Source organism: Equus caballus, chromosome 20, assembly GCF_041296265.1.
Source record: "Equus caballus isolate H_3958 breed thoroughbred chromosome 20, TB-T2T, whole genome shotgun sequence".
Taxonomy (NCBI): Eukaryota; Metazoa; Chordata; class Mammalia; order Perissodactyla; family Equidae; genus Equus; species Equus caballus.
Window position 1 is genome coordinate 44,628,919 of NC_091703.1, and position 22,199 is coordinate 44,651,117.

General features: G+C 46.5%; 1 protein-coding gene across 3 annotated transcripts in view; it reads right to left on the reverse strand.

The window, feature by feature from the left end:
• The window catches only part of CCND3 (cyclin D3), an 84,685-nt gene that overhangs the window by 5,762 nt on the left and 56,724 nt on the right, over positions 1-22,199 (reverse strand). The window contains exon 1 of one of the 3 annotated variants that reach the window (XM_023624927.2): positions 836-1,294. The exons of the other annotated variants lie outside the window; for them this stretch is intronic. Within the exon in view, the coding sequence (XP_023480695.1) occupies positions 836-1,033 (198 nt within the window). The 5' untranslated portion in view covers positions 1,034-1,294. Of the gene's footprint in view, positions 1-835; positions 1,295-22,199 lie in introns of those variants that run through there. 3 annotated transcript variants of the gene reach the window in all.

Here is a 22,199-nt window from a genome sequence, read left to right on the forward strand (position 1 = left end):
CGCAGCAGCACTAAAGCGGGGGTGGGGGGCGCTGAAGGGAGATGGAATGGGGAGCAAAAAGGGGAGGGGGATAAGTGTACTCACAACGTCAAGGACTAATACGGAGGAGGATGCGCCCTCCCCAAGGTGACGCCCCCCCCTTCCTCCGCGTTGCCTCCTTCCCCCTCCCCTGGAGGGTGGGGGACGCCAGAGGCTCCCTTCCTTAATAAGGATTCCAAACTGAGACTTCCCTCCCCCATAGCAGTGGGGGGGGGGTTGGTAACGGAAGAGTCACCCATGGTAGCCAGAGACCTGAGACCTTACCCCCCTCACCACCACCCACTGCACACACCCAAAGGGAAGGGAGGAGACTCCTGCCGCTGCCTCCCGCACTTTTCATTTCCCTGACGGCCGGAACAGCGAGCGCGCCACCCCCACCGCCTTCCCCGCCAGAACCCCGCGACAGACACAGGAACCGGCTCCGGGGCGGGGGCGGCCGAGCCCAGGGTTTTCCAGGCGCGCGCTCCAGAGAAGACCGGGCGGGGGAGGGAAGTAGGAGACGCTAAGAGAAGCCGGAGAGAAGAGGGTGGCCCTTGTCCCGCTTTCCTGGCCCGAAGAGAGGGTTGGTTAGGGTGCCAAACGACTGGCAGTCAGAGTCAGGGTTGGGGAAGGGAAAAGGGCACAGAGAGGCAGCCGGCGAGGATGCCCGAGTGAAAGGCCACGCCTGGGGATCTGGGCCACCGAAGCATCTTGCTGATTGTTGTTGGGACCAGGATGTCCCTATAGGGCGGCCCCGGGATGTCCGGAGCCCGGGACGCAGGGGCGGCGGGGGAGGGGAGACCCGTCCCGGCCATACCTCCAGCATCCAGTACGCCAGCATCTTCCGCATGTGCGGCTTGATCTCCCTCTGCACGCACTGGAAGTAGGAGGCGCGGGGCACGTAGCGCTCCTCCAGGCGGAGCAAGCTCTGCAGGACACGCTGGTCCCCCAGCAGTCGCGGGTCCGGCCCGGCCCGGGGCGCGTGCCGGGTGCCCTCGCAGCACAACAGCTCCATCCTCGGGCAGCGCACAGGCAGGGCGGGAGTGCGGGCTCGCGAGCCAGAACGCGGGCGGCGGGCCGGAGAGCGCGGGGCGCGGGTCTGGCGCTGGCGCTGGCACTGCGCGGCCGAGCCCCAGCCCGCCCGCGCCGGCGCGCGCGCCGCTTCCCTGACAGGCGCCCCGCCCCTCGCGAGGATGTAGCAAGACTGGAAGGCTGAGCGGCGCAACGTCCCGAGGGGCGGGGCTGCCGGCGCCCGGACGGAAAGGGCTGGCGGGCACTCCCCCGCCCTCCCCGCCGCCGCATTGGTCCGCGCGGCGCGGGCCGGCCGGCTTCCGGGCGCTCCGGGCCCTTCTGACCACCCAGTGGCGAGCACCGTCTTGGAGGTGGGCCTCTTCCCCACCGAAAGAGCCCTCCCATTTTGCTTCTCTGCTTTTCCTTGCCTAGGAAAGAACCTTTCTCCAAAGGTTATTCATTCATTCGTCAAACCCTGCTTCACCCGCTGCTTGCTCTAGGGGATAAATAATAACTAGTTTTTAGTGAACACTGTTCTAAGCGTTTACTGTGTAATAACTGATTAAATCCTCGCGGAAACTCTATGAGTTAGGTATTCTGCTTATTTTGCAGACGAGGAAACCGAAGCACAGTCACTGTGACAATCATGCAGTTAGTCTGCGGCAGAGCTAGGATTGGGAAGCCGACAATCTGGCCCCAGAACCTGTCCTCCACACCATTGCTACTTTAAACTGGGATCCCCAGACCAACAACATCTGCTACGCCTGAGAGCTGGTTAGAAACGCAGGCCCTCGGGCCCACCTGCTGGACCCAAATCTGCATTTTAATAGGATCCCCGGTGATTCCTGCGCATATTAAAGCATGAGAAGGGCTGGTCGAAATCAGCACATTACAGAAACACAACAGGGCGGAAAGCCCATGGATTCAAGGCCTCACCTTGTCATTAAGTTGGCTGTGTGGCCTTGGACAAGCCCTGAAATCCGCCTTAGTTTCTGTTTGAGGAAAACGTGGGCGGAGAAACTAGATCCTCTCTGAAAGAGTTTCTTGCTCAGACTATAAAATCTTCCAGTTGCGATTTCTTCTACCTCCCAAACTTGGGATTACTTTGTAGTTTCCCCAAAGCTGGATTCCACATGACCAAGAGGCAGACCACAGGCCTCCAGTTATGCTCCAAGTGGAAGGAGGCCTTGGGGATTCCTGCCTCTCCTGGGGTCCTCCCAAGAAAGGAGACACTAAGGAAGTGAGTTACTAGAGAAATGACACTGTACAGAAAAGGCAAGTTCTATGTGAAGCATTTTCTCAATGAATTGCTCTTTTCTATAGAATAAATTTTATTGTAGTTTCCATATCATGGAAATATTCATTTGCATTGCAAAACACTTGGAAAATACAGATAAGACACAAAAAAGGGAAAATAATAATTACTTGCAATTTCACCATCCAGAGATAACTCTTTAAAATGTCAATGTTTATTTTTCTAAAACTATTCTATAAACACATTTTTAAAAATGAGATCATTACAAACTGTTTTGTAAGCTGTTTTTGTCAATAAAGAATATACCGTTAACACTTTTCCATGTCATTAAATATTCTACAACATTATTTTTAATGGCTACATAGTATGTTATTGGGTGTATCATACTGCATTTTACCAAATCTGTATTGTGGGAAATTTAAGTTGTTTCTAGTTCTTCTCTATTGGAAACAATATGTAAAATATTTTTGTGGTAATATATTTGTGCACACTCATGATTATTTCTAGAACTGAATTAATTTCTAGAAGTGGAATTTCTCAATCTAAGGTTATGAAATATTCTAAGGCTTTTGATACAATTCTTATTACCAAATCTCCCTGCTGAAAGGCTGAACTAATCTAATGAACAAACATTAGATATGTAGTTTTTTTAAAACCACAACTCTTGCCAACTGGAGAGATGAAAAGTAGCTTATCAGTAATAATATATATATTTTCTAATTCGAGATCTTGTTGTGCCAACATGAATGTGTCACACGCTCTGCCTAATCTTACAAATTCTTTAATCCTGTCCCCAGAAATACAAATATGAAGTTTCTTTAGCTAATTAATAATTGCAGTGCACTTTTTCATTAAAAAGAACTTGGCCCCATGGCAGGGTGGTTAAGTTCACGCGCTCTGCTTTGGGGCCCCAGGGTTTTGCTGGTTCGGATCCTGGGCGCAGACCTAGCACCATTCATCAAGCCATGCTGAGGCGGCGTAGTAGAACTCTCGAAGGACCTACAACTAGAATATACAACTGTGTACTGGGGGGCTCTGGGGAGAAGAGTGAAAAAAAGAGATTGGCAACAGATGTTAGATCAGGGCCAATCTTAAAAAAAAGAACAATAGACAAAATTATGAAGATTAGGTATGAAGTTATGGGGAGGCAAAGATGCTAAAGTGTAAGAGATTTTTAGGGTGCAGGAAAACTAAAAATCTAGCTTTGGAAATAAGTGCATAACCAGAAACCAGATCTGTCTTGGAGGAAGGTGTCTCTCTACTTTCAGAATTACTGAATAGGACTGTTCAAGTTAGAAGACTGTGTGTCTTTGATGACAGTAAATCACCATTATTTTAAATTTTTTCCCCCAGTTTTATTTTTATTTATTTTATTTTATTATTTTTTTTTTTTTGAGGAAGATTAGCCCTCAGCTAACTACTGCCAATCCTCCTCTTTTTGCTGAGGAAGACTGGCCCTGAGCTAACATCCATGCCCATCTTCCTTTACTTTATACATGGGACACCTACCACAGCATGGCTTTAGCCAAGTGGTGCCATGTCTGCACCCAGGATCCGAACTGGCAAACCCCAGGCCGCCAAGAAGCAGAACGTGTAATCTTAACCACTGCGCCACCAGGCCAGCCCCTCCCCAGTTTTATTGAGATATAATTGACATATATATCAATTATATTAGTTTAGGGTATACAACATAAAGATTTAATATAAGTATATATATTCCAAAATTATCACCACAATAAGTTTAGTTAACATCCATTACCTCACAGTTACAATTTTTTTTCTTGAATGAGAACTTTTAAGATCTACTCTCTTACCCACTTTCAAATATACAATACAGCACTGTTAACTATAGTCACCATGCTGGACATTACATCCCCGGAACTTATTTATCTTAGAACCGGAAATCTGTACTTTTTGACCACCTTCAATCATTTCCCCCTCCCCCATCCCCCACCTCGGACAACCACCAATCTGTTCTGTTTCTACCAGTAAGGATTTTAGATTCCATATGTAAGTGAGATCATACAGTATTTGTCTTTCTCTGTCTTATTTCACTTAGTATAATGCCCTCAAGGTCCATCCATGTTGCTTCAAACGGCAGGATTTCCTTCTTTTTATGGCTGAATAATATTCCATTGTATATATATACCATTTTTCTTTATGGAGAAAGAAAACTGGAGAGATGAAAAGTGGCTTATCGGTAATAACATTTTGACATATAAGACACTTACATTTATTATATAGATTAATTACCTATTCGTGTCTTTGTCCATTCTTTTATAGGGATGTTTGTTTTCTTATTGATTTATACGTGCTCATTACATTTTCAGGATATGAACCCTTTTTCATATTTTTTTCTTTGTCATATATCTTGCAAATTTTTTCAGTTCCCTGTCTTTTATTTTTTGCTCATGGTGAAGTGGTTTTTTTTAAACAAATATTTTTATTTATTTATTTATTTTTTGAGGAAGATTAGCCCTGAGCTAACTACTGCCAATCCTCCTCTTTTTGCTGAGGAAGCCTGGCCCTGAGCTAACATCTGTGCCCATCTTCCTCTACTTTATATGTGGGATGCCTACCACAGCATGGCTTGCCAAGCGGTGCCATGTCCGCACCCAGGATCCGAACCGAGGAACCCCAGGCTGCTGAGAAGCGGAACGTGCAAACTTAACCGCTGCGCCACCGGGCTGGCCCCCCAAATATTTTTCTTTTTATGTAGCCTTATTTACTAATATTTTCTTTAATGATTTCTGCCTTTGAATCATGTCTAGAGTTATATAGCACTTATATAAAGTACTAAAGTTATATAAGTACTAGAAGAAAATGTAGGAAATACTCATAGATGATTTTTTTTGATCACCCAGGGAGCTTGTTGAAAATGCAGATTTCTGGGCCCTGCCTCAGGGCTCTTCATTCTTCCAGTCTGTGATGAGGCCCCCAAAATCTGCATTTTCAAGAGTGCATACAATAAAATTTTGTTTTTTCTTAACGTGTAAATTGTTACCTACATTTATTCAGCGTATCATAGTAAGTGGAGCTTTAGCTTTGCTTTTCCCAAATGATCAGCCAGTGTGTCCCCCGGCCCTGATTTAATAATCTGTTCTTTATTTCCCTCACTTCCCTGCCATGAGCACCCCCGGGCCTGGCTCTTGCGTCATAGATGATGACTTCTTTTGGTCGTTTATGGCCGAAGACTTTCCCCCGGACACTGGCCCTCGGAATTCCTGCTGCTTTTGTCTAAGGAATCTCACCTGGTCTTTACCCCAGTGTCAGGCATAAAGCTGCTTAAGAAAGACATCAAAAGCTCACTTAGTCTAAAATAACCACTGCCCTCCACTAGAGAGGACTTGCCATGGACTGCAGCAAGGGGGATGTAAGTCAGACAGCAGGGAAAACTCCAGTTAGACAATGATACGGGAAAGAGAGAAGAGCAGCAGAATCTTCTCCCCCATAGACCTCTGAAACCCTGGCAGGTCCTTCCTTGCCCTCCCCATCTCCCCATCTCCTCAGTCCCCGCTCCCATCACTAGTCAGCCCATTTATCCTCTCTGCTCAGTTCATGTATTCATCCTTCAAGGCCCAGCTTAGGTCCTACCTCCTCCAGGAAGCCTTCCTAGAACAATCCAGCTGCGAGAACCAACCCTCTGGCCTCCAAACTTGTGCAGATCCCACTGCACACGCCCTACGTTTGGCTGGCTGGTTCTGGACCTGCGCTCTCCTCCTAGCCAGAGAGTAAGTTCCTGGAAACGGGAAGATGATCCACATGAAGTGAGATGTAACTATGCACCAGGCACTGGGCAGGGTGCTTACAATTCACCATCTCACCCTCTAAGATTTATCTTCAGATGGGAAAACTGAGGTACAATGGAATGAAATAACTTACTGAAGGTCTATGTAGCTCCTCCCAAACGGTACCCTTTTTAATCCTATCCTGCCTCCCCTCGAGGACAGGGATCGTGTCCTATATGCCTGTGTCTCCTCTGCAGGCCCTAGCACTGTGCTGTGACCACCAGTGACAATAACAGCCCTCCGTGGAGTCTCCACTGTGTTCCAGGCACTGTACATGCCTGATAGGTATTAAATCATCTCATTTGCACATCCATCTTATGAGAAGTAAACTATTATTTCTCCCCCACTTTACGGAAAGAGAAACCCATACTCAGACTGGCTAAATAATTTGCCTGAGGTCACACAGCTAGTAAGTCATAGAGGCAGGATTCAACCCAGACAGTCTGGCTTCAGAGTCCCTGCTCCTAACCACTCCATCTTCTGCCTCTAGTGCTGTTCCAGGAGTGTGTCCTGATTCATTAGGGGTTGACTTACTGAGGAAGGGGCACGCAGAGACTGCCCGGTCCTGGAAGCCGGGGTGTGACCCTGCACCATGGGGAAGGGAGCTCCTGGCGAGCAGGGTGTTTTGAAAGCCACCTCTGCCTCGCCCCTGGCTGCGACTGCCATGCCCAGAGCAGAGTCATCCTGGAGCTCCAGGGCCAAGGAGCCGGTCACCTAGAAGCTGGCTGTCCTCTGAGGAGGCAAGTAAGCTCCTGGAAGCCTGGCTGGTCTGCCTGGGAACTTTACCATTCACCTCCATCTCACAGGAATAAGGGGCTATGCTTGTTTTTTCCATAAAAGAAAAAATAAAAGCAATGCAAAGGGCTGATATGGGGAGGAGTTTCTGCCCAGGTGCATTCAATTAGAAAATGTCACTCAATGAAATGGCAAATTTGAGGAGGGGTGAGAATGGAATGTCACAGGCAGACAAAAAGCCCCAAGGAGGAAGGCTACAGCGCTTTCTTCCTTCTCCCACTCCTCCTCCTCTTCATCACTGAAGTCAGTTCTCCCATCTGAGAACTGAGGGCGTGAACAAGGTGATGGGTGAGGCCCATCACCCCATGGTCTACACTACAGCTCAGCTGCCTTCAGACCCATTGAGATGACAGGTAGAGGCAAGCAGCCTTGGGCTGGGGGTGGGGTGGGGTCCCCACAACAGGGAGAAGGACAAGGCTCTGGAGTCAGGCTGCTGGAGTTCAAAGCCTGGCTCCACGCCTTGGGCCTTTGAGGGAGTTACTAAAACCTCTCAGTCTGTTTTGTCCAGTGAGGATGATAACAGTCTTTACCCCACAGAGGGGTTCTGAGGAGTAAACGGGCAGAAACATCTCACATGTGCCCGGCGCATGGCAAGCATTCAAAGATGGTAGTTTCCGTTGTTGTCGTTTTATTATTATTCTCTCTCTCAAGGAATATCCTTTCTGCTATGGACATGCACCCAGAACCCCTCAGAGACAAGCAAAAGCTTGAGCAGCAGAAGCCCTCCCTCCCGGGACGGTAGCTCTAGCAAGCTTCAAGGACCCAACTCACGATGTTCAGTGCGTGGTCGGCAGCGGGTGAACACTGCAGGGACCAGGGCCACACCGCTGTGCCACTCCACCCTCACTGGCTGTGTGACTCTTCGCAAGTTACACCACTTCTCTGTGCCTCAGTTTCCTTTTCTGAAAATGAGAATAGTAGTACCTATCCTATAGAGTGGTTGTGAGGATGAAATAGTCTCATCTGTGTAAAATACATAAAACAGTGCATGGCACATGGTGAGCCCTTAAAAAAAGTTAATTGTGACTCTGGTACTCAAAAGCACAAACTTCTTCATGTATATGGACTATTTATGATCACAAATGTAATACAGTGGACATGGGAGCACTTGGAAAATAAAAAATTCCAGGATTACTACTGTGGTGGAGAAGATCTGGCAAATTCTTTGCTTCAGAAAGAGTGAAGAAGACAGTGTTACAGTCGATAAAACAATCTAGTATATTAAAAGGGGTCTGACACACCATTACAGTCATGTGTCGCTTAATGACAGGGACATGTTCTGAGAAATGCAAACATCATAGAGTGTACTTATGCACACCTAGATGGCACAGCCTACTACACACCTAGGCTGTATGATACTAATCTTACGGGACCACGGTCGTATATGCAGTCTGTCGTTGACCAAAACATCATTAGGTGGCACATGACTGTGTTGGATTTCCTAGTTTTCTGAGATTTGGAGAAAGCTATATGAATACTACTTCCCCCTAACTTTGTACTTTGAAATATTTCAAACCTATAGGAAAGCTGCAAGAATAGTACAGTTCACACTAATATACCCTCCACCTAAATTCCTATTTCAGCCTGTCTCTCCTACGAATGTGACAGTCTCCCACATAACCACAAAACGATTAGAAAACTTACATTAATATAATACCATCAACAATCTATATTCAAAGTCCCCAAGTGTTCCAATAATATCCTTTCATGGCTTTTTTCCTTCTCAATCCAAGATCCGATCAAGGATCATGTTTGCATTGTCTCCCTAACTCCTTAATCTCCTTTACTCCGGAAGAGATTATGACCCTTTTGTTAAAAAGTCTTTGATTACACTGATTTTTTTTTTCTTGAGGAAAATTAGCTCTGAGCTAACTGCTGCCAAACCTCCTCTTTTTGCTGAGGAAGACTGGCCCTGAGCTAACATCGGTGCCCATCTTCCTCTAATTTATATGTGGGACGCCTGCCACAGCATGGCATGCCAAGCGGTGCCATGTCCTCACCCGGGATCCAAACCAGAGAATCCCGGGCCCCCAAAGCGGAATGTGCTCACTTAACCGCTGCACCACCGGGCTGGCCCCAACACTGATATTTCTGAAAGCCAACTGTTTTACGCAGCATGCTCCAATTTGGATTTGTCTGACCGTTTTCTCCTGATTAGACGAGGATTAAATTTCTTTGGTGGAGATATTACTTAGGGATGCTGTGTCTAAATGTATATTTTATAGTGGAAAAATCAAGCATTAAACCAAACTGAACACAATTTTGCTTTTCCTTTGAGGATCCAGAGGTGCTTTAGTATTACACTTACAGTGTTCCAGGTCACTATTCTGAGCATCTGTTATACTTGTACAATAGTTCAAATCAGTAATCTTCAAAAGTTTTTGCTTGTCCACTCCTCAGTAAAAACTGAGCATATTTCCCTCCCTGCTACTCTAATACATCATGTACATTATAGAACATACTAGGAAATGTTAAAGGATAAGATAAAAAATGCATAGCATTTTTCACATTTTCTTCCCACTCTATAACCGAATGTCTTACACCCAGAGTTCACCGTTATTTACCTATCCAGCTCCCAAGACAGGCTTCACTACTGATCAAGAAACTCTTTCCTACTGAGCCTGGATGGGCCTTAAATATCTCAACACAGCACTCCAGACAGTGCAACCCGATCAGAGCTGGCATGTGAGGTGACCCGCTTTGTTTCTGTTTTACACAGGAGGGTGCCTTCTGAGCAACTCCACATGGATGGCCAACAGGCGCCATTAAACTCAGCTAGTCCAAAACTGAGATTCCAATCCTTCCCCTAAAAAATCTGCTCCTCTCACAGCCTTCCCCATATCAGCAAAATGGCAACTCCAGCCTTCCAATTACTCAGGCCAGAACACTTAGTGTCATTCTTGACTACTCTCTCTCAAATCCCACATCCATCGGTGAGCAGAGCATAGACACTCTACTCTCAAAATGTCTCCAGAATCCACTCTCCTTTTTTCTCCTCCTCCTTGGTCCAAATTCAATCCCTCTTTGTCTTTCTTTATTGGTCTCCCACATCCAAACCATTACCCGCTTCTGGTTGATTCTATGTCTAAAATACATCTCCAATCCTTTCCTTTTTTCTACTTCCACTGCTAATGCCCTGGTCTAAGTCGCATCACCTCTCATCGGATTACAGCAGTAGCCTCCTGAGCCTCCTGATGTGTGTCCCTCATCCACTCATGCCCCTTTCAGTCTAGTCTCAATCCAGCAAACCTCCAGCGCTCTCCATGTCACTCACGGTGATTGCCAAAGTCCTCACGACGCCCCAAGACCCTCTGTGATGTGCACCCCCACCCCATTTCCCACCACTCTCTCTCACTCTGCTCTGCCCACAGCGGCCTCCTCATTGTTTCTGGAACATATCAGGCATCCATGTTCCCTTTGTATTTGCAGCTCCATCTGCCTGGAATGTTCTGCCCCCATATCCACATGGCCCACTCCCTCACTTCCTTCGGGTTTTAACTGAAGTCACATTCCTCATATCTCTGGCCATCCTACCCCAACCCTGATCCTTCCTAGGCCCTTTCATTGCTTCATTTTTCCGCTTACCACTAATCACTAACATACGACATACTTTCCTTAAGCGTTCTGTTTATAGCTTGTCCACTCCCTCACCACCCCACCAAAACAGAATGGTGCCTGGTTCAGAGGAGGTGTTCAGAAAATCTTCTTTGAATGAATGAAACAAACTGGATGTATGAAAAACACCAGCACAAGCCACATGATAAATGGTAACTCATCCACGGTACGGGAGCCGGTAGGGAGGGGAGGTGCTGGGCACAGAGGACAGCACAGGTCTCACCTAAAGCCCAGAGGAACTGCTTAGCTCCAGCCTTTGCGACACCCTGGTAACAAGAGTGGCCATGATCCTCCTCGTTTTCAAGGCACATAGAATGCTCTATGGACTGGATCTGAGCGGCGGGGAGCAGTTTATAATTCCAGTGCACAAATTGCTTGTGAAAAGAAACCTCAGGTACTGGCCTGAACCTGTCAAGTCTCTCCTTTTCATAAAATTAGAATACAGCCTATGTTTTTACACATTTGCTTTTCCTCCCTCTTTTTGGCTGTCTTGATTCTGAATAAATGAGGCTTTCCTGTCCTATTATTGTTTGAGATCCCTGTTCCACAGCTAAGGGTGAGAGGAGCCTCTGGGCCTCCAGTGTGATGGATAACTTGCTACAGCAAAACACCTGGGCTCTCAGCTGGGCAGCAAGGAAGCCAGTATCCTTCATCCTAGACACAAGATAGCTCCGGCATCGGTTTAGCATCGTGATTAACTAAGCAAGCTCTGGAATTAGGTTGCTGCCCAGCTCTGCCACTGCCAGCTGTGTGAACTTGGGCAGGTTACTTAACTTCTGTGTCCTAGGCTTCTCATCTGCAAAATGGGGACAGTAATAGCACTTATCTTATGGGGTGGTTGCAATATGGGAAAAGCACCTACAACAGCGTCAGGCTCATGGTAAGCGCTCAATAAGGGAAGCTATGATCATTAACCATCCACATTTATCTATTCCCTCCCTGCCCAAGACCACAGCAGGCTTTAGGGTGTTGTGAGACATGCCAGACACGAGTCAGGGATGAGAAGCCTCCATTTTAAGAGCTTCCAGTCTAAAATGGGTGACTCTGATGATCCTGCATCACAAAGAAATCCTGAGATGTCATTAAGATAGAAGACTTTTACCCGGGTATTTGCAACACTCACCAGAGGCAGGGTACTTTATGTGTGATGGGAAGGGGGGTGGGCTGCACTGGGAATGGTGGGGGTTGGTGGTCCTGGTCACCTGAATTCCAAGAGACAGCCTATGGTGGAAGAAGTGAGACTCCAGGAGCCCAGAGAGTAAGTGGGGTGAGAGAAGAGAGAGGCAGGCAGGGGGCACCCAGAGGAAGTTTAGACGGGGGTGGTATGTCCCAACTGTGGGGCAACTACCCACGGTAGCACACCAGAGAATAAATTACACTTGCTAAGCACCTTCTCTTAGCCGGGCACTGAGAGCTTTACCAATCTGCCCTATGAAGTACAGGGGCGTTATTACCCTCATGTTACGGGCGGGAACAGAGGGACACAAAGAAGTTAGGTGACACCCAATGTCATACAGCCAGCAAGTGGCTGTCTTAGTTTGGGCTCCCCAGAAGCAGGCTCTGAGACAAGGATTCAAGTGAAGTAATTTACCTGGGAGGTGATTCCAGGAAGCACCAGAAAGGAAGTGGGGAAATGAGACGGGAAGGGAAGGAAGCCAGCAAAGTGTGCACTATTGAGTAAGTTGCTCCTGTGGGCAAAAGGAGCTCAGCCTGCTGAGGAACTCTGGGAGAGGATGGTCGTGCACGCCTGGGAAGAGCGCAGCCAAGGAGCGAGGCGGGGGGCAGGGATACCTGTCCGTCAATCCCCAACAGCCAGTGGTTGAGGGCTGCTGGGGACGGAGGGCGGGGCCTGGAATTAATTACCCAGCGCTTCCAGCTTTCCTGCGGGGGGGGCGGGGGTGCACAATGGACTCTCAGGGTCACCGTGCTGGCGCTGGGAAGTGGGGCTGGTGCACTCTACGATGCTGAATGCCGTGGCATCTGAGTGGACACCAGCTGCACGGGCGACCCTGGCAGAGCTGGGATTCGAACCCAGTCAGGCATCAGAGCACGAGTCCTAACCCTGCATAAATATTTTTAACAGTTTTGTGCTCCTTTTAAGTAGTGTGTGTGTGTGTGTGTGTGTGTTTTATGTATCAGAACATCAAACCTGGGACTTTATCAAGTTTCCCTTTAAAGTAAATATACTCAATGAAAAACTGTTAACTTTAAAAATATGAAGTAGCAATAGCAGAGGAGGCTCATGGATGTGGCCACTGTGAGGGTGGCATGTAAATAACAGACAACAGAGGATTCATGGAAGAGCAATAAAAGGGCAGACATTGGAAGACCTCCGCTTGAGTCTGGGGACCTGGCTCTGTCCCGACTACAAACATACAACCGGGCAAGGATCTCAACTCTGGGAACCTGTTCCCCGTCTATAAAAGGGGAAACCACAAGCCCAAACTGCTTAGAGGGCGGTTCTGAGACCAGACGAGATAACACACGAATTAAAAAGCACTAAGTAGGGCCAGCCCGGCCCAGTGGTTCAGTGGTTGAGTTCACGTGCTCCGCTTCGTGACCCAGGGTTTCACCGGTTCAGATCCTGGGCACGGACATGGCACCGCTCATCAGGCCATGCTGAGGTGGTGTCCCACACAGCACAACCAGAAGGACCTACAACTAGAATGTACGACTATGTACTTGGGGAGCTTTGGGGAGAAGAAGAAGAAGAAGAAGAAACAAAAAGAAGATCGGAAACAAACATTAGCTCAGGTGCCAAACTTTAAAAAAAAGTAACCATCAAAAAAATAAACTAAAAAGCACTCAGTAAATTGCCAAGTGCTCAGCAAATCTAAGGGGTAATTCCAAGGAATCCTGTGGAGAACCAGTAGGACGGGAACTCCTACCATGCCCCTCTCTGTGTAGCCCAAAGAGCCCCCGCCATCACTACCCCAACTTCTGCCTTGCATTCAGAACCCAGATTTTGCTGCGGTATCAGGCGTTTGTGTGTTCCCAGTCAGGCCAGACACTCCCTTGTCTCAGAGGCTGAATCTACATTACTCCAAACCAAATCATGATCGTTCCACAGCTGGTTTCGGAATGGGCACTTGCCATATTCTGGCCAATAAGGTGTGAAGCAAGTTGGCTGAGGGCCTTCAATAAATGGTGTGAATGAAAAACAGATTTATTGCTGCCCTGTGTGAGAATGGAGTAAGATATGCTAATATTTATTGTATGCTTACTATGTGCCAAGCTCTATTCTAAGAGTTTTTAAAAAAAATACCTAATTCATTTAATTCATATAATATTAAATATTTCAGGTAAAGTACTATTATCATCCCATTTGACAGAGAGGTTAAGCAATTTAGCCAACATCCTATAGCTATAGGATGTGGAACTGGGTTTGGCTGCAGAGCCCACACTCTTAACTATTATGCAGCAATGCCTGGAGCAGCTGCAGCCATCTTGCAATGATGAGAGAAGGAGGTGACACCTGAGAATGACAGCTAATAGATCAGAATAAATTTCTCTCCCTGATGATGTTGTTCAGCTGCTGAGTTAACCAGTCCTGGAACCACCTACCTCTGGACTTTTTGTGATGTGTGAGATAGTATATTTTCCTATTGTTTAAGCTACTTTCACAGCCCCCAAGTAAAAGTTCCTTTCACTACTATCACCCACATGATGGGACACCCTTCTATATCAAACAGTTCTACCAAACAGTCAAGAAAGAAGTAATTTCAATCTTACCCAAACTGTTTCAGAGAATGTAAAGAGGCTTCACTTCTCAACTCATTTTTAGTGTAACTTTGACTCCAAGACCCAACATGAACAGTATGAGAAAAGAAAATCACACTTAGGACCACGAATGCAAAATCCTAAGCAAGATATTAGCAAACTGATTCCAGCAATATATCAAAAGGGGAATATGTTGACTTTACACCAAAAAATGCATGGTTAGTTTATTTTGAGAAAATTAATATAATTCTTCACACTAAAAGATTAAAGGGGGAAAAAATCATATATCACATCAACAGATGCCAAACGAGATGCCATTCACAATAAGAAAAAACTCTTGGCAAAACAGGGATTGATGGAAACTTTCTTCGTCTGACATAAGACATCTACTAAAACCCTACAGCGAACATCTTATTTAGCAGTGATACATCGAAAGTAAACCAGACAAAGTACCAAACATGCCAGGCCAGTGGGCAGAACTTCCAGGGCCTTAGCAAAGGCTGGGAAAGACACAGAGCACCTCCACGGTCCTCCTCCATGACCAACCTGGCCGGTCCTTTTGGGGACTAGCCAGGCCACCTGTTCCCAACGTTCTCAATGTAGATCATTATCTTCCCACCCCTCTCTCAACTTACATATTTTTATAAATGGCACCATCTTTCTTCATAGTCCTCAGATTTTAAGTCCTGGTGCCATCTTGGATTTCTTTGGTTTCCTGTATCCAGTCAGTCACCTGGCCCAACGAAACCACTTCCTGAAGCTCACTTAGATGCCACCCTTCCTATTCCTCCAAATCAAAATTTGCCACCAGAGTAAACCCTTTACAGCAGAGAAGAGAGAATGCATCTCACGGAGGAATCTGGTAGCAGAATCTGAAACTGCGCTCTGCAAACCTGAAATTTTTTGAAGTCTAACATTCTGCCTTACAAATGTTTATACATTTAGGATTCTGGCCCTTAATATAGCCATAATTGGTATAATATAAAAATAATGGTTTAAATTACTTATGGTTAGGAAAATTGAAGTCCATGGAAGTCATGTGTATCCTAAGACAGGCAGGAGTTTCAAAACCTCTTTTGAAAAGCTGGGCCTCCATTATAACACAACTATTGCAACAGCCTCCCTGAGCGCCTCTCAGTCTTCACACTGCTTTCCAATAGATCCAGATCAATGGCTCAGAGCCATCAGATTAATCTCTCACAGACACTCCTTTCATCTCCAGTCCAAGGACCTGCTTATCGGGTCAAATTTAAAAGTCAACCAGCCTGGCTTTTAAAGTTCTCCTTCAAGAGGCCCCAGCCACCCCATCCAATTTTATCTCAGCCGGAGCACTCCAGCCCACCTCAAGGCCTTATCATCCACCACTGGCATCCTACTCCTTTCTCCAAATCCAGCTCCTTTCAAGGCCTAGCTCGTGGTCCACCAATTCCATGAGGCTTCCAAGGTTGTAGGATTTAAAGAAGAGGGAAATTGAGAGCCAGAAGGATCAATATCATCCAGAGAGGGGAGCTGACTTGCCAAGGGCACACAGCAAGTTAATGGTTGTTTTAAACTTTTCTCATTGTTTCCTGTAAACAAAACCTATTTCTCCCCAAAGATTGGAAACTCCTGGGGGTAGGCACCACATCTTTTTAATCCCCAATTTGGTTAACCTACCAACCTACCAAAGGAGGTACTCTCTGCATAAAGATGGATGCTTGGTTCCAGACTCCTGGCTCAGGCAATTCCCCTGCCTGGAAGGTCTTTCCTCCACCTTTTGTCAACCATTCACACTTGCAAAATCCAGTTTAAGATTGCTCTAATTGCAGGTTATTTACTTTTTCCTTTTTAAATTGTAATTAGGGTTGTTAAAAAACTGAGCAAAAAAACACACTTTTAGGAAAGATCCATCCTTCCCCCAAAATGCACAAATCCATGCCAGGTGACTCATTCTATTCTTTTACATTCCCTCCAGGAGAGTTGGTAGCATTCATTCTCTCATTCATTCATTTATTCCACAGATCCTTATTGGCCCTACCAAACCCCAAGATACTCGTGGGGCCATGAACAATACAAAGACAAGTAAGAGAGTTTTTTCTTTTAAAGAGAATACACAATCTCTTGGGGAAATAAAATGTGCTTTGCTTTCCTTCTGAATAATTTACCTTTACTTGATTCTTTAATTGACTCAAGTATGTAGGTTTTGGGGCTTTGACTCATCATGTGGCCAGAAAGTTCCCTGAAATCAGGAATTGAATCTTCTAGTTTTTTGGTATCTAAGTAGAATATGTTCCAGTTAGTGCGGGTTGTCCTGATATAATTATTAATGGTGCGCCCTCTCACTCTCAAAAGTGTGCCAGCTTGGAATAACAAGTGTTGGTGAGAATGTGGAGAATTTGGGGAGCCCTCATACACTGCTGGTGGGGATGTAAAATGGTACAACCACTTTGGAAAATAGTTGGGCATTTTCTCAAAACGTTAAACATAGAGTGACCACGTAACCTAGCAATTCCACTCCTAGGTATATATCCAAGAAAAAGAAAAACATACATCCACACAAAAACTTGTATACAAGTGTCAGAGCATTATTATTATTCATAACAGCCAAAAAGTAGAAACAACCCAAACGTCTATCCACATATGAACAAATACAATGAACGTAACTTGGCATATCTACACAACAGCATATGATTTAGTCATTCATAAAAAGGGCTGAGGCACTGATGCATGCTACGACAGAGACGAACCCTGAAAGCATTATGGTAAGTGAAAGAAGCCAAGCAAAAGACCACATATCATATGATTCCATTTATACGAATCGTTCAGAATAGGCAAATTTATCGAGACAGAAAATAGATTAGTGGTTGCCGAGGGCCGAGGTGGTGATGGTAAGGGGGAGAGACTGCTAATGGGTACCGAGTTCCTTTCTGGGGTGATGAAAATGTTCCAAAATTAGATTATGGTGATGATTGCACAGCTCTGTGAATACACTAAAAAGCACTGAATTGTGCACTTTCTATAGGAGAATTCTATGGTATGAAAATTATATCTCAACAAAACTTTTTTAAAAAGTATTCCAGTTTGGATAATAAATTATATGGTCATTTCCTACTTAAGGAGGTCTTAACGTGAGGGACTGAGCGCACAGGTGCTTTTGAGTTGGTCCTGGGCCTGAATCCACTTACTTGTTGTGTGACCTGAAGGAAATTATCTGCTTCTTTATCTGCAAAATAGGGTAGTAATGCCTACCTCAGAGGCCCACTGTAATGTTAAGTGAGATAATGCATGAAAAGTGCTGGAAGCCCCCCAACCCCGTGTTCAAATTGCTTAACTTTTAGCAGATATTTACGCTGGCAGAAGTCTGATACAGAATAGATGGACAGACCAACGGATGGAGCAAGGCTGAAGCAGCCCAAGATTCGGAGAGCAGATTATACCCATCCCATAAAACGAGGTGTACCCCCCTACAAAGGAACTCAAAGAGAAGCAGCAGACGAAGTTCACCACTGCTGCGCATTCTGCTTGGTCATCCGGCCCCCCTCATTAGTGTTCTGAGGCCCACCGTGTGCAAAGCCCTAGGCTGAGCTTCCTGGAGAATAACGGAGGAGAGGTCAGGACCTCCACTTTCAGGAGTTTCCCCTCAGCAGTGGGGGGCTGGGCATGTGCAGAGGAAGAAGGGAGCCTGCACAAAGGCCATGTAAACAAGCCCAGGCTGACCGGAAACACCCCTGGTCTGAGTGCCTCTGAGCAAATAACCTGGACCAGGTAAATAAATAACCGTGTGCTCCCCCTGAGATGTGGCCTCCATCGCCCACCATCAGATGCTGAGGTGTGTCAAATCGTCCCAGCAATGCCTTAATCAAAACACCAGCTCCTCTTTCCTCGACCCGCCTCCAGAACTACAAACATCTTCCAGGGCTTAAGTCAAGGCCCTTGTTTTCTCACGTACACCTCAGAGACCTCACTGGATTCCTTCAGCCTCCTCTTTCACGTTTCTCCAGCTCTAACCACCATCACAAACTCCCAGCGCACATCCCTACCTGGATGTCTCACAGATGCCTTGAACGCAAGATGCTCAAAACCTGTCCCCCCTCTTTTGTATTCTGTGTTAGCTAGCCATGGCCCACTGAGTCACCCAAGCTAAAAACACTGATGTTATTCTCGCTCGGCTCCTCCTGCTCCAACTCTCCACGTTAACCTGTAAACAGACCCTGTTACCTCTTCTTGCAAAATGTCCCTGGAATCCGGCGCCTCCACTGAGTGCTCAGGCGCTCCCGTCTAACACTCGGACTGGTGCAACAGTCGCCCTCCTCACCGGCCCGGATCTCTACCTCCATTCACCCTCTCCAGCCCACGCGCCCCACTACCGCCTAAGCACCCTTTCAGAAACCTCAGGAAGGCGTGTGCTTCCTTTGCTTCTTAAAACCTTAAAATCCCTACGTCTACAGGATAAAATCCAGACCGCTTATCTGAAATGGACATGCAAAGTCCACCATTAAAAAAAAAAAGGCTACTATAATCTACCCTAAATTCTCTCTCCAGTCTTATCTCCCCTCCCCTCAAAACACACACCTTTCCCATACCTCTAGTCCAGGTCCACTGAATGGCCTAACACTGACACTTTTGCTCAGCCTTCTTTCTGCCTAAAACTCCATCCTCACCTCTCCTGAAATGCTCCATGGCCTTCAAGGCCAGCTCAAATACCACCTCTGCAAAGACACTCACCTCAGTTCCTCGGCTGAAGTCTCAAGGAAGGTTTGGTGGGACAGTGACTGCCCACAGAGGCCACTCTGACTACTGACCAGGGAGGGGGAATTTGCCTTTGCCGAGTCCATATTTGAGGGTCTTGTCCCTAGCTTTGCAGGAGAAGCGTGCTTTTTGAGGCTGCCTGAAGAGTAGACACAATCTAATTGTCTCCAATAAAGGCCACAGAAAGAAACGGACAGAAAAACAGAGCCACCAGGAGAACCTGAATAGCAAGCCAGCTCTCAGCCCATGCTGTCCTTGACATGGGAAGCCAAACTCCAGCCCTAGGGTCGCATGGCGGACAGCGCCAACCTGCCCTCAGCCAAGGCACACAGTGTCTCCCACAAAAGACAATGTAGAGTCATGGCTAACAGTGTGAGTCAAGAGTTACAGAACCCAGGTTTGAAACCCAGCTCTGCCACTTACTCTGTGACTTTAGATGACTTATTTAGATTCTTGGTTTCCTCATCTGTCAAATGGAGCTAATGATTGATCCTCTTTGTCACAGTTATTCCATCTGCCTGTACCACTCTTCCCCTAGATACCTACATGGCTCCCCTCTCCCCTTCCCTCATGTCTCTGCTCAGTTTTTACCTTTCCAGAGATGCTTTTCCTGACCTTCCTAGATAAAACAGGAACCTCTTCTGCAACCTCTAGACTCCCCATCCTCCTTACTACCCTGTCATATTCCCATGCCTGCACAGGGATTGGCAAGAGACAAGAGTTCAACAAATATAGTAGAATAGATGAATGAAGCATTCCTACCCTATAGAGTTGTGGGGATGTAAAGTGTTTAGAACTGAGCTCGGCCCACCCCGAAGATCCATAAATGTTAACTTTATTAGCAGGGGCTCCTACTGAAAGCCTGTCACTTGATGGGCACCCAGAGATGCCCAAGAAGAGTTGGGCATTCAGAGTCTTGTTGGAAAGACAGATGGAAGCCTCTGGAGAGGGGCACCTGCTCCAGCTCCTGCATGTGTGCATGTGTGCATGCGTGCGTGTGTGTTTGCATCCTCTCCCAGGGAAGACTTAGTGATGCTGCAGTGAGGCTTGAGAAGCTGATATATTTGGTGTGTGGTTCAGCGCCGCCAGCAGGCAGGATGCAAGACAGTATGGCGGTAGGAATCGGGGCTGGACAGGAAGGCGGGGCCGATCAGAAAGGGCTGCAGGAGAGTTTGAGTTGTGCCTCAAAGGCAATGGAGAGCCATTAAAGAGTTTTAATCCAGACCAGAACCTGAGCACAGAGCATTTGGAGTTTGGAAAGGAGTAAGTAGAGAGAGTAGTTAAGAGGTTCTTGCAATAATCTAGTGAGAACTTCTGAGGGCAGCTCATGACAGCAGAAGAAATGCAAGGGACAGAATCATGGGAGCTCTGTGGCCGTTGGATGGTGGTGGAGAGTCCAGGATGCCTCTGGGGATTCTGGCTTCTGCAATTTGATGGAAGGTGTTTCTATTTCCTGAGATTAGGAATCTAGTGGAAGAACAGATTGAGAGGAAAAGATTCTCGATTTCACATGCTGCTTTTGAGGTGCTCCTGGCCATTTGAGAGAAGCCCCACATGAACCGGACATGAGGAACAGGTACCATTTATAGAGTTCTTACTGTGCGCTTAGAATGCCTATTGTCTCTTTTCATCCTCACAACAATCATAAGGCAGGGAGTACTATCCCATTTCACAGGGAAAGAAACTGCGACTAAAAAATATTGTAAAGCAACTTGTAAGGTCCACAGCCAGCAAGGGGCCCAGCAGAGATGTGAACTCCAATCATGTCTGATGACACCCTCCTCACAACCTTAACCTGATGCCTTGAGTTTGGACGTCAGGAGTATGCACCTCTGGAAGTCCTGAGCAGGGGCAGCTGAGGCCTGGAATGGACGCTGCCACCCCGGGAATGTGGGGAGGGTGGAATGCAGACAACAGCCACATTCAAGGGGTAGGCCGAGAAAGAGCCTCAGAAAGAAACACCCAGAGAGGCCTGGAGAAAACAGAAGCTGGAGCAAAGAGTTGAGCCAGATCACAATGCCGCCGGGGGTCGGCTGGCCAGGACCCCTCCCTCAGCCCACACAGTGTCAGACAAACGGGCCCAAGCACCCTCCCAGCCCCACGGACGCATTCTTTCTTTAGATATGTTAATGGAGGCCAGGGGTTAAGTTCGAGCTATCTTTGGCTCGGGAACCTTTGTGTCTCTTTAAATCAGTTTGCATATCTTTGCTCTGACCCAGTATGTAAGGATTTTACAGTTTACATCAGAGGGTTAATTAAAATTAACAGTTTACTTCAATTTCTGGAAAGTTTCTTCCAGGCTGACCTCCTGCGGTATGAGATGTAGCAAAATGCATTAGGCCTTTAGACTCAGACTTAGATTAAAATAGGGCTCTGCTGCGTGACCTTGGTCAAATTACACAAACCTCAGTGTTCCTACCCATAAAATGGGAATAATATAAGCGGCCTGTAGCGATGGTTAGGAGGGTGAGAGAAATGTACCTAGGACGTCCAGTTTATAGTCTGTACTGTTATGATTACGTTGTCTTCATTTACTGCTTGGCTTCCTTCCTGATCACCTGGTGGGCTTATTAAGAATTCTGATGCCCCTGTTCCATTCCCAGACCTGGATGTCAGAGTCTTTAGGCGTGAGACTCAGGTTCTCTATGTTTATCCCCGGGTTATTCTGAAATACATTCAGGGCTGAGAACAACAAGCTCCCCCTCTAGCAGGAATTACTCTCTCTTCCACTCTCGTTTATATATCTTCATTCTGAATTTATCAGTCTATTGTAAACCACCTCTTAGTAGGCAGGTCTGTCTATTCTGTGATTGGGAATAATTCTCAGGGCCACCCCCTCCTAGAATGAATGTGGTTATTCTCAGGGCAACAATCTATCGAGCCTCTTCATCCATTGTGACAATCAGAGGGCAACCTGGAGCTCTCTAATTTATTAATTTATTCACTCATTTGCAGTTGCCCCCTTAAGCTCTCTACAGCATGAATAATTGAGAATTTATGCAAATTCTGGGGCAAAACTAGAACAAATGAACAGAGAAGAAGTTTAGCATGAGTTCCTCCAAGTCTCCTCCAGGTATTAATAACTGCTTCGTAATTAATAACAAGACCAACAGCAACAATTATATAGCAATTACTTTGTGTCAGGCATTGCTCTAAATGCTTTCCACACATTATTTTAATCTTTAAACTTATTGTCTCCCCACTTTACAGAGGAGGAAACTGAGGCACAGAGAGATGAAGTGACTTGCTCAAGGTCACACAGCTAGTAA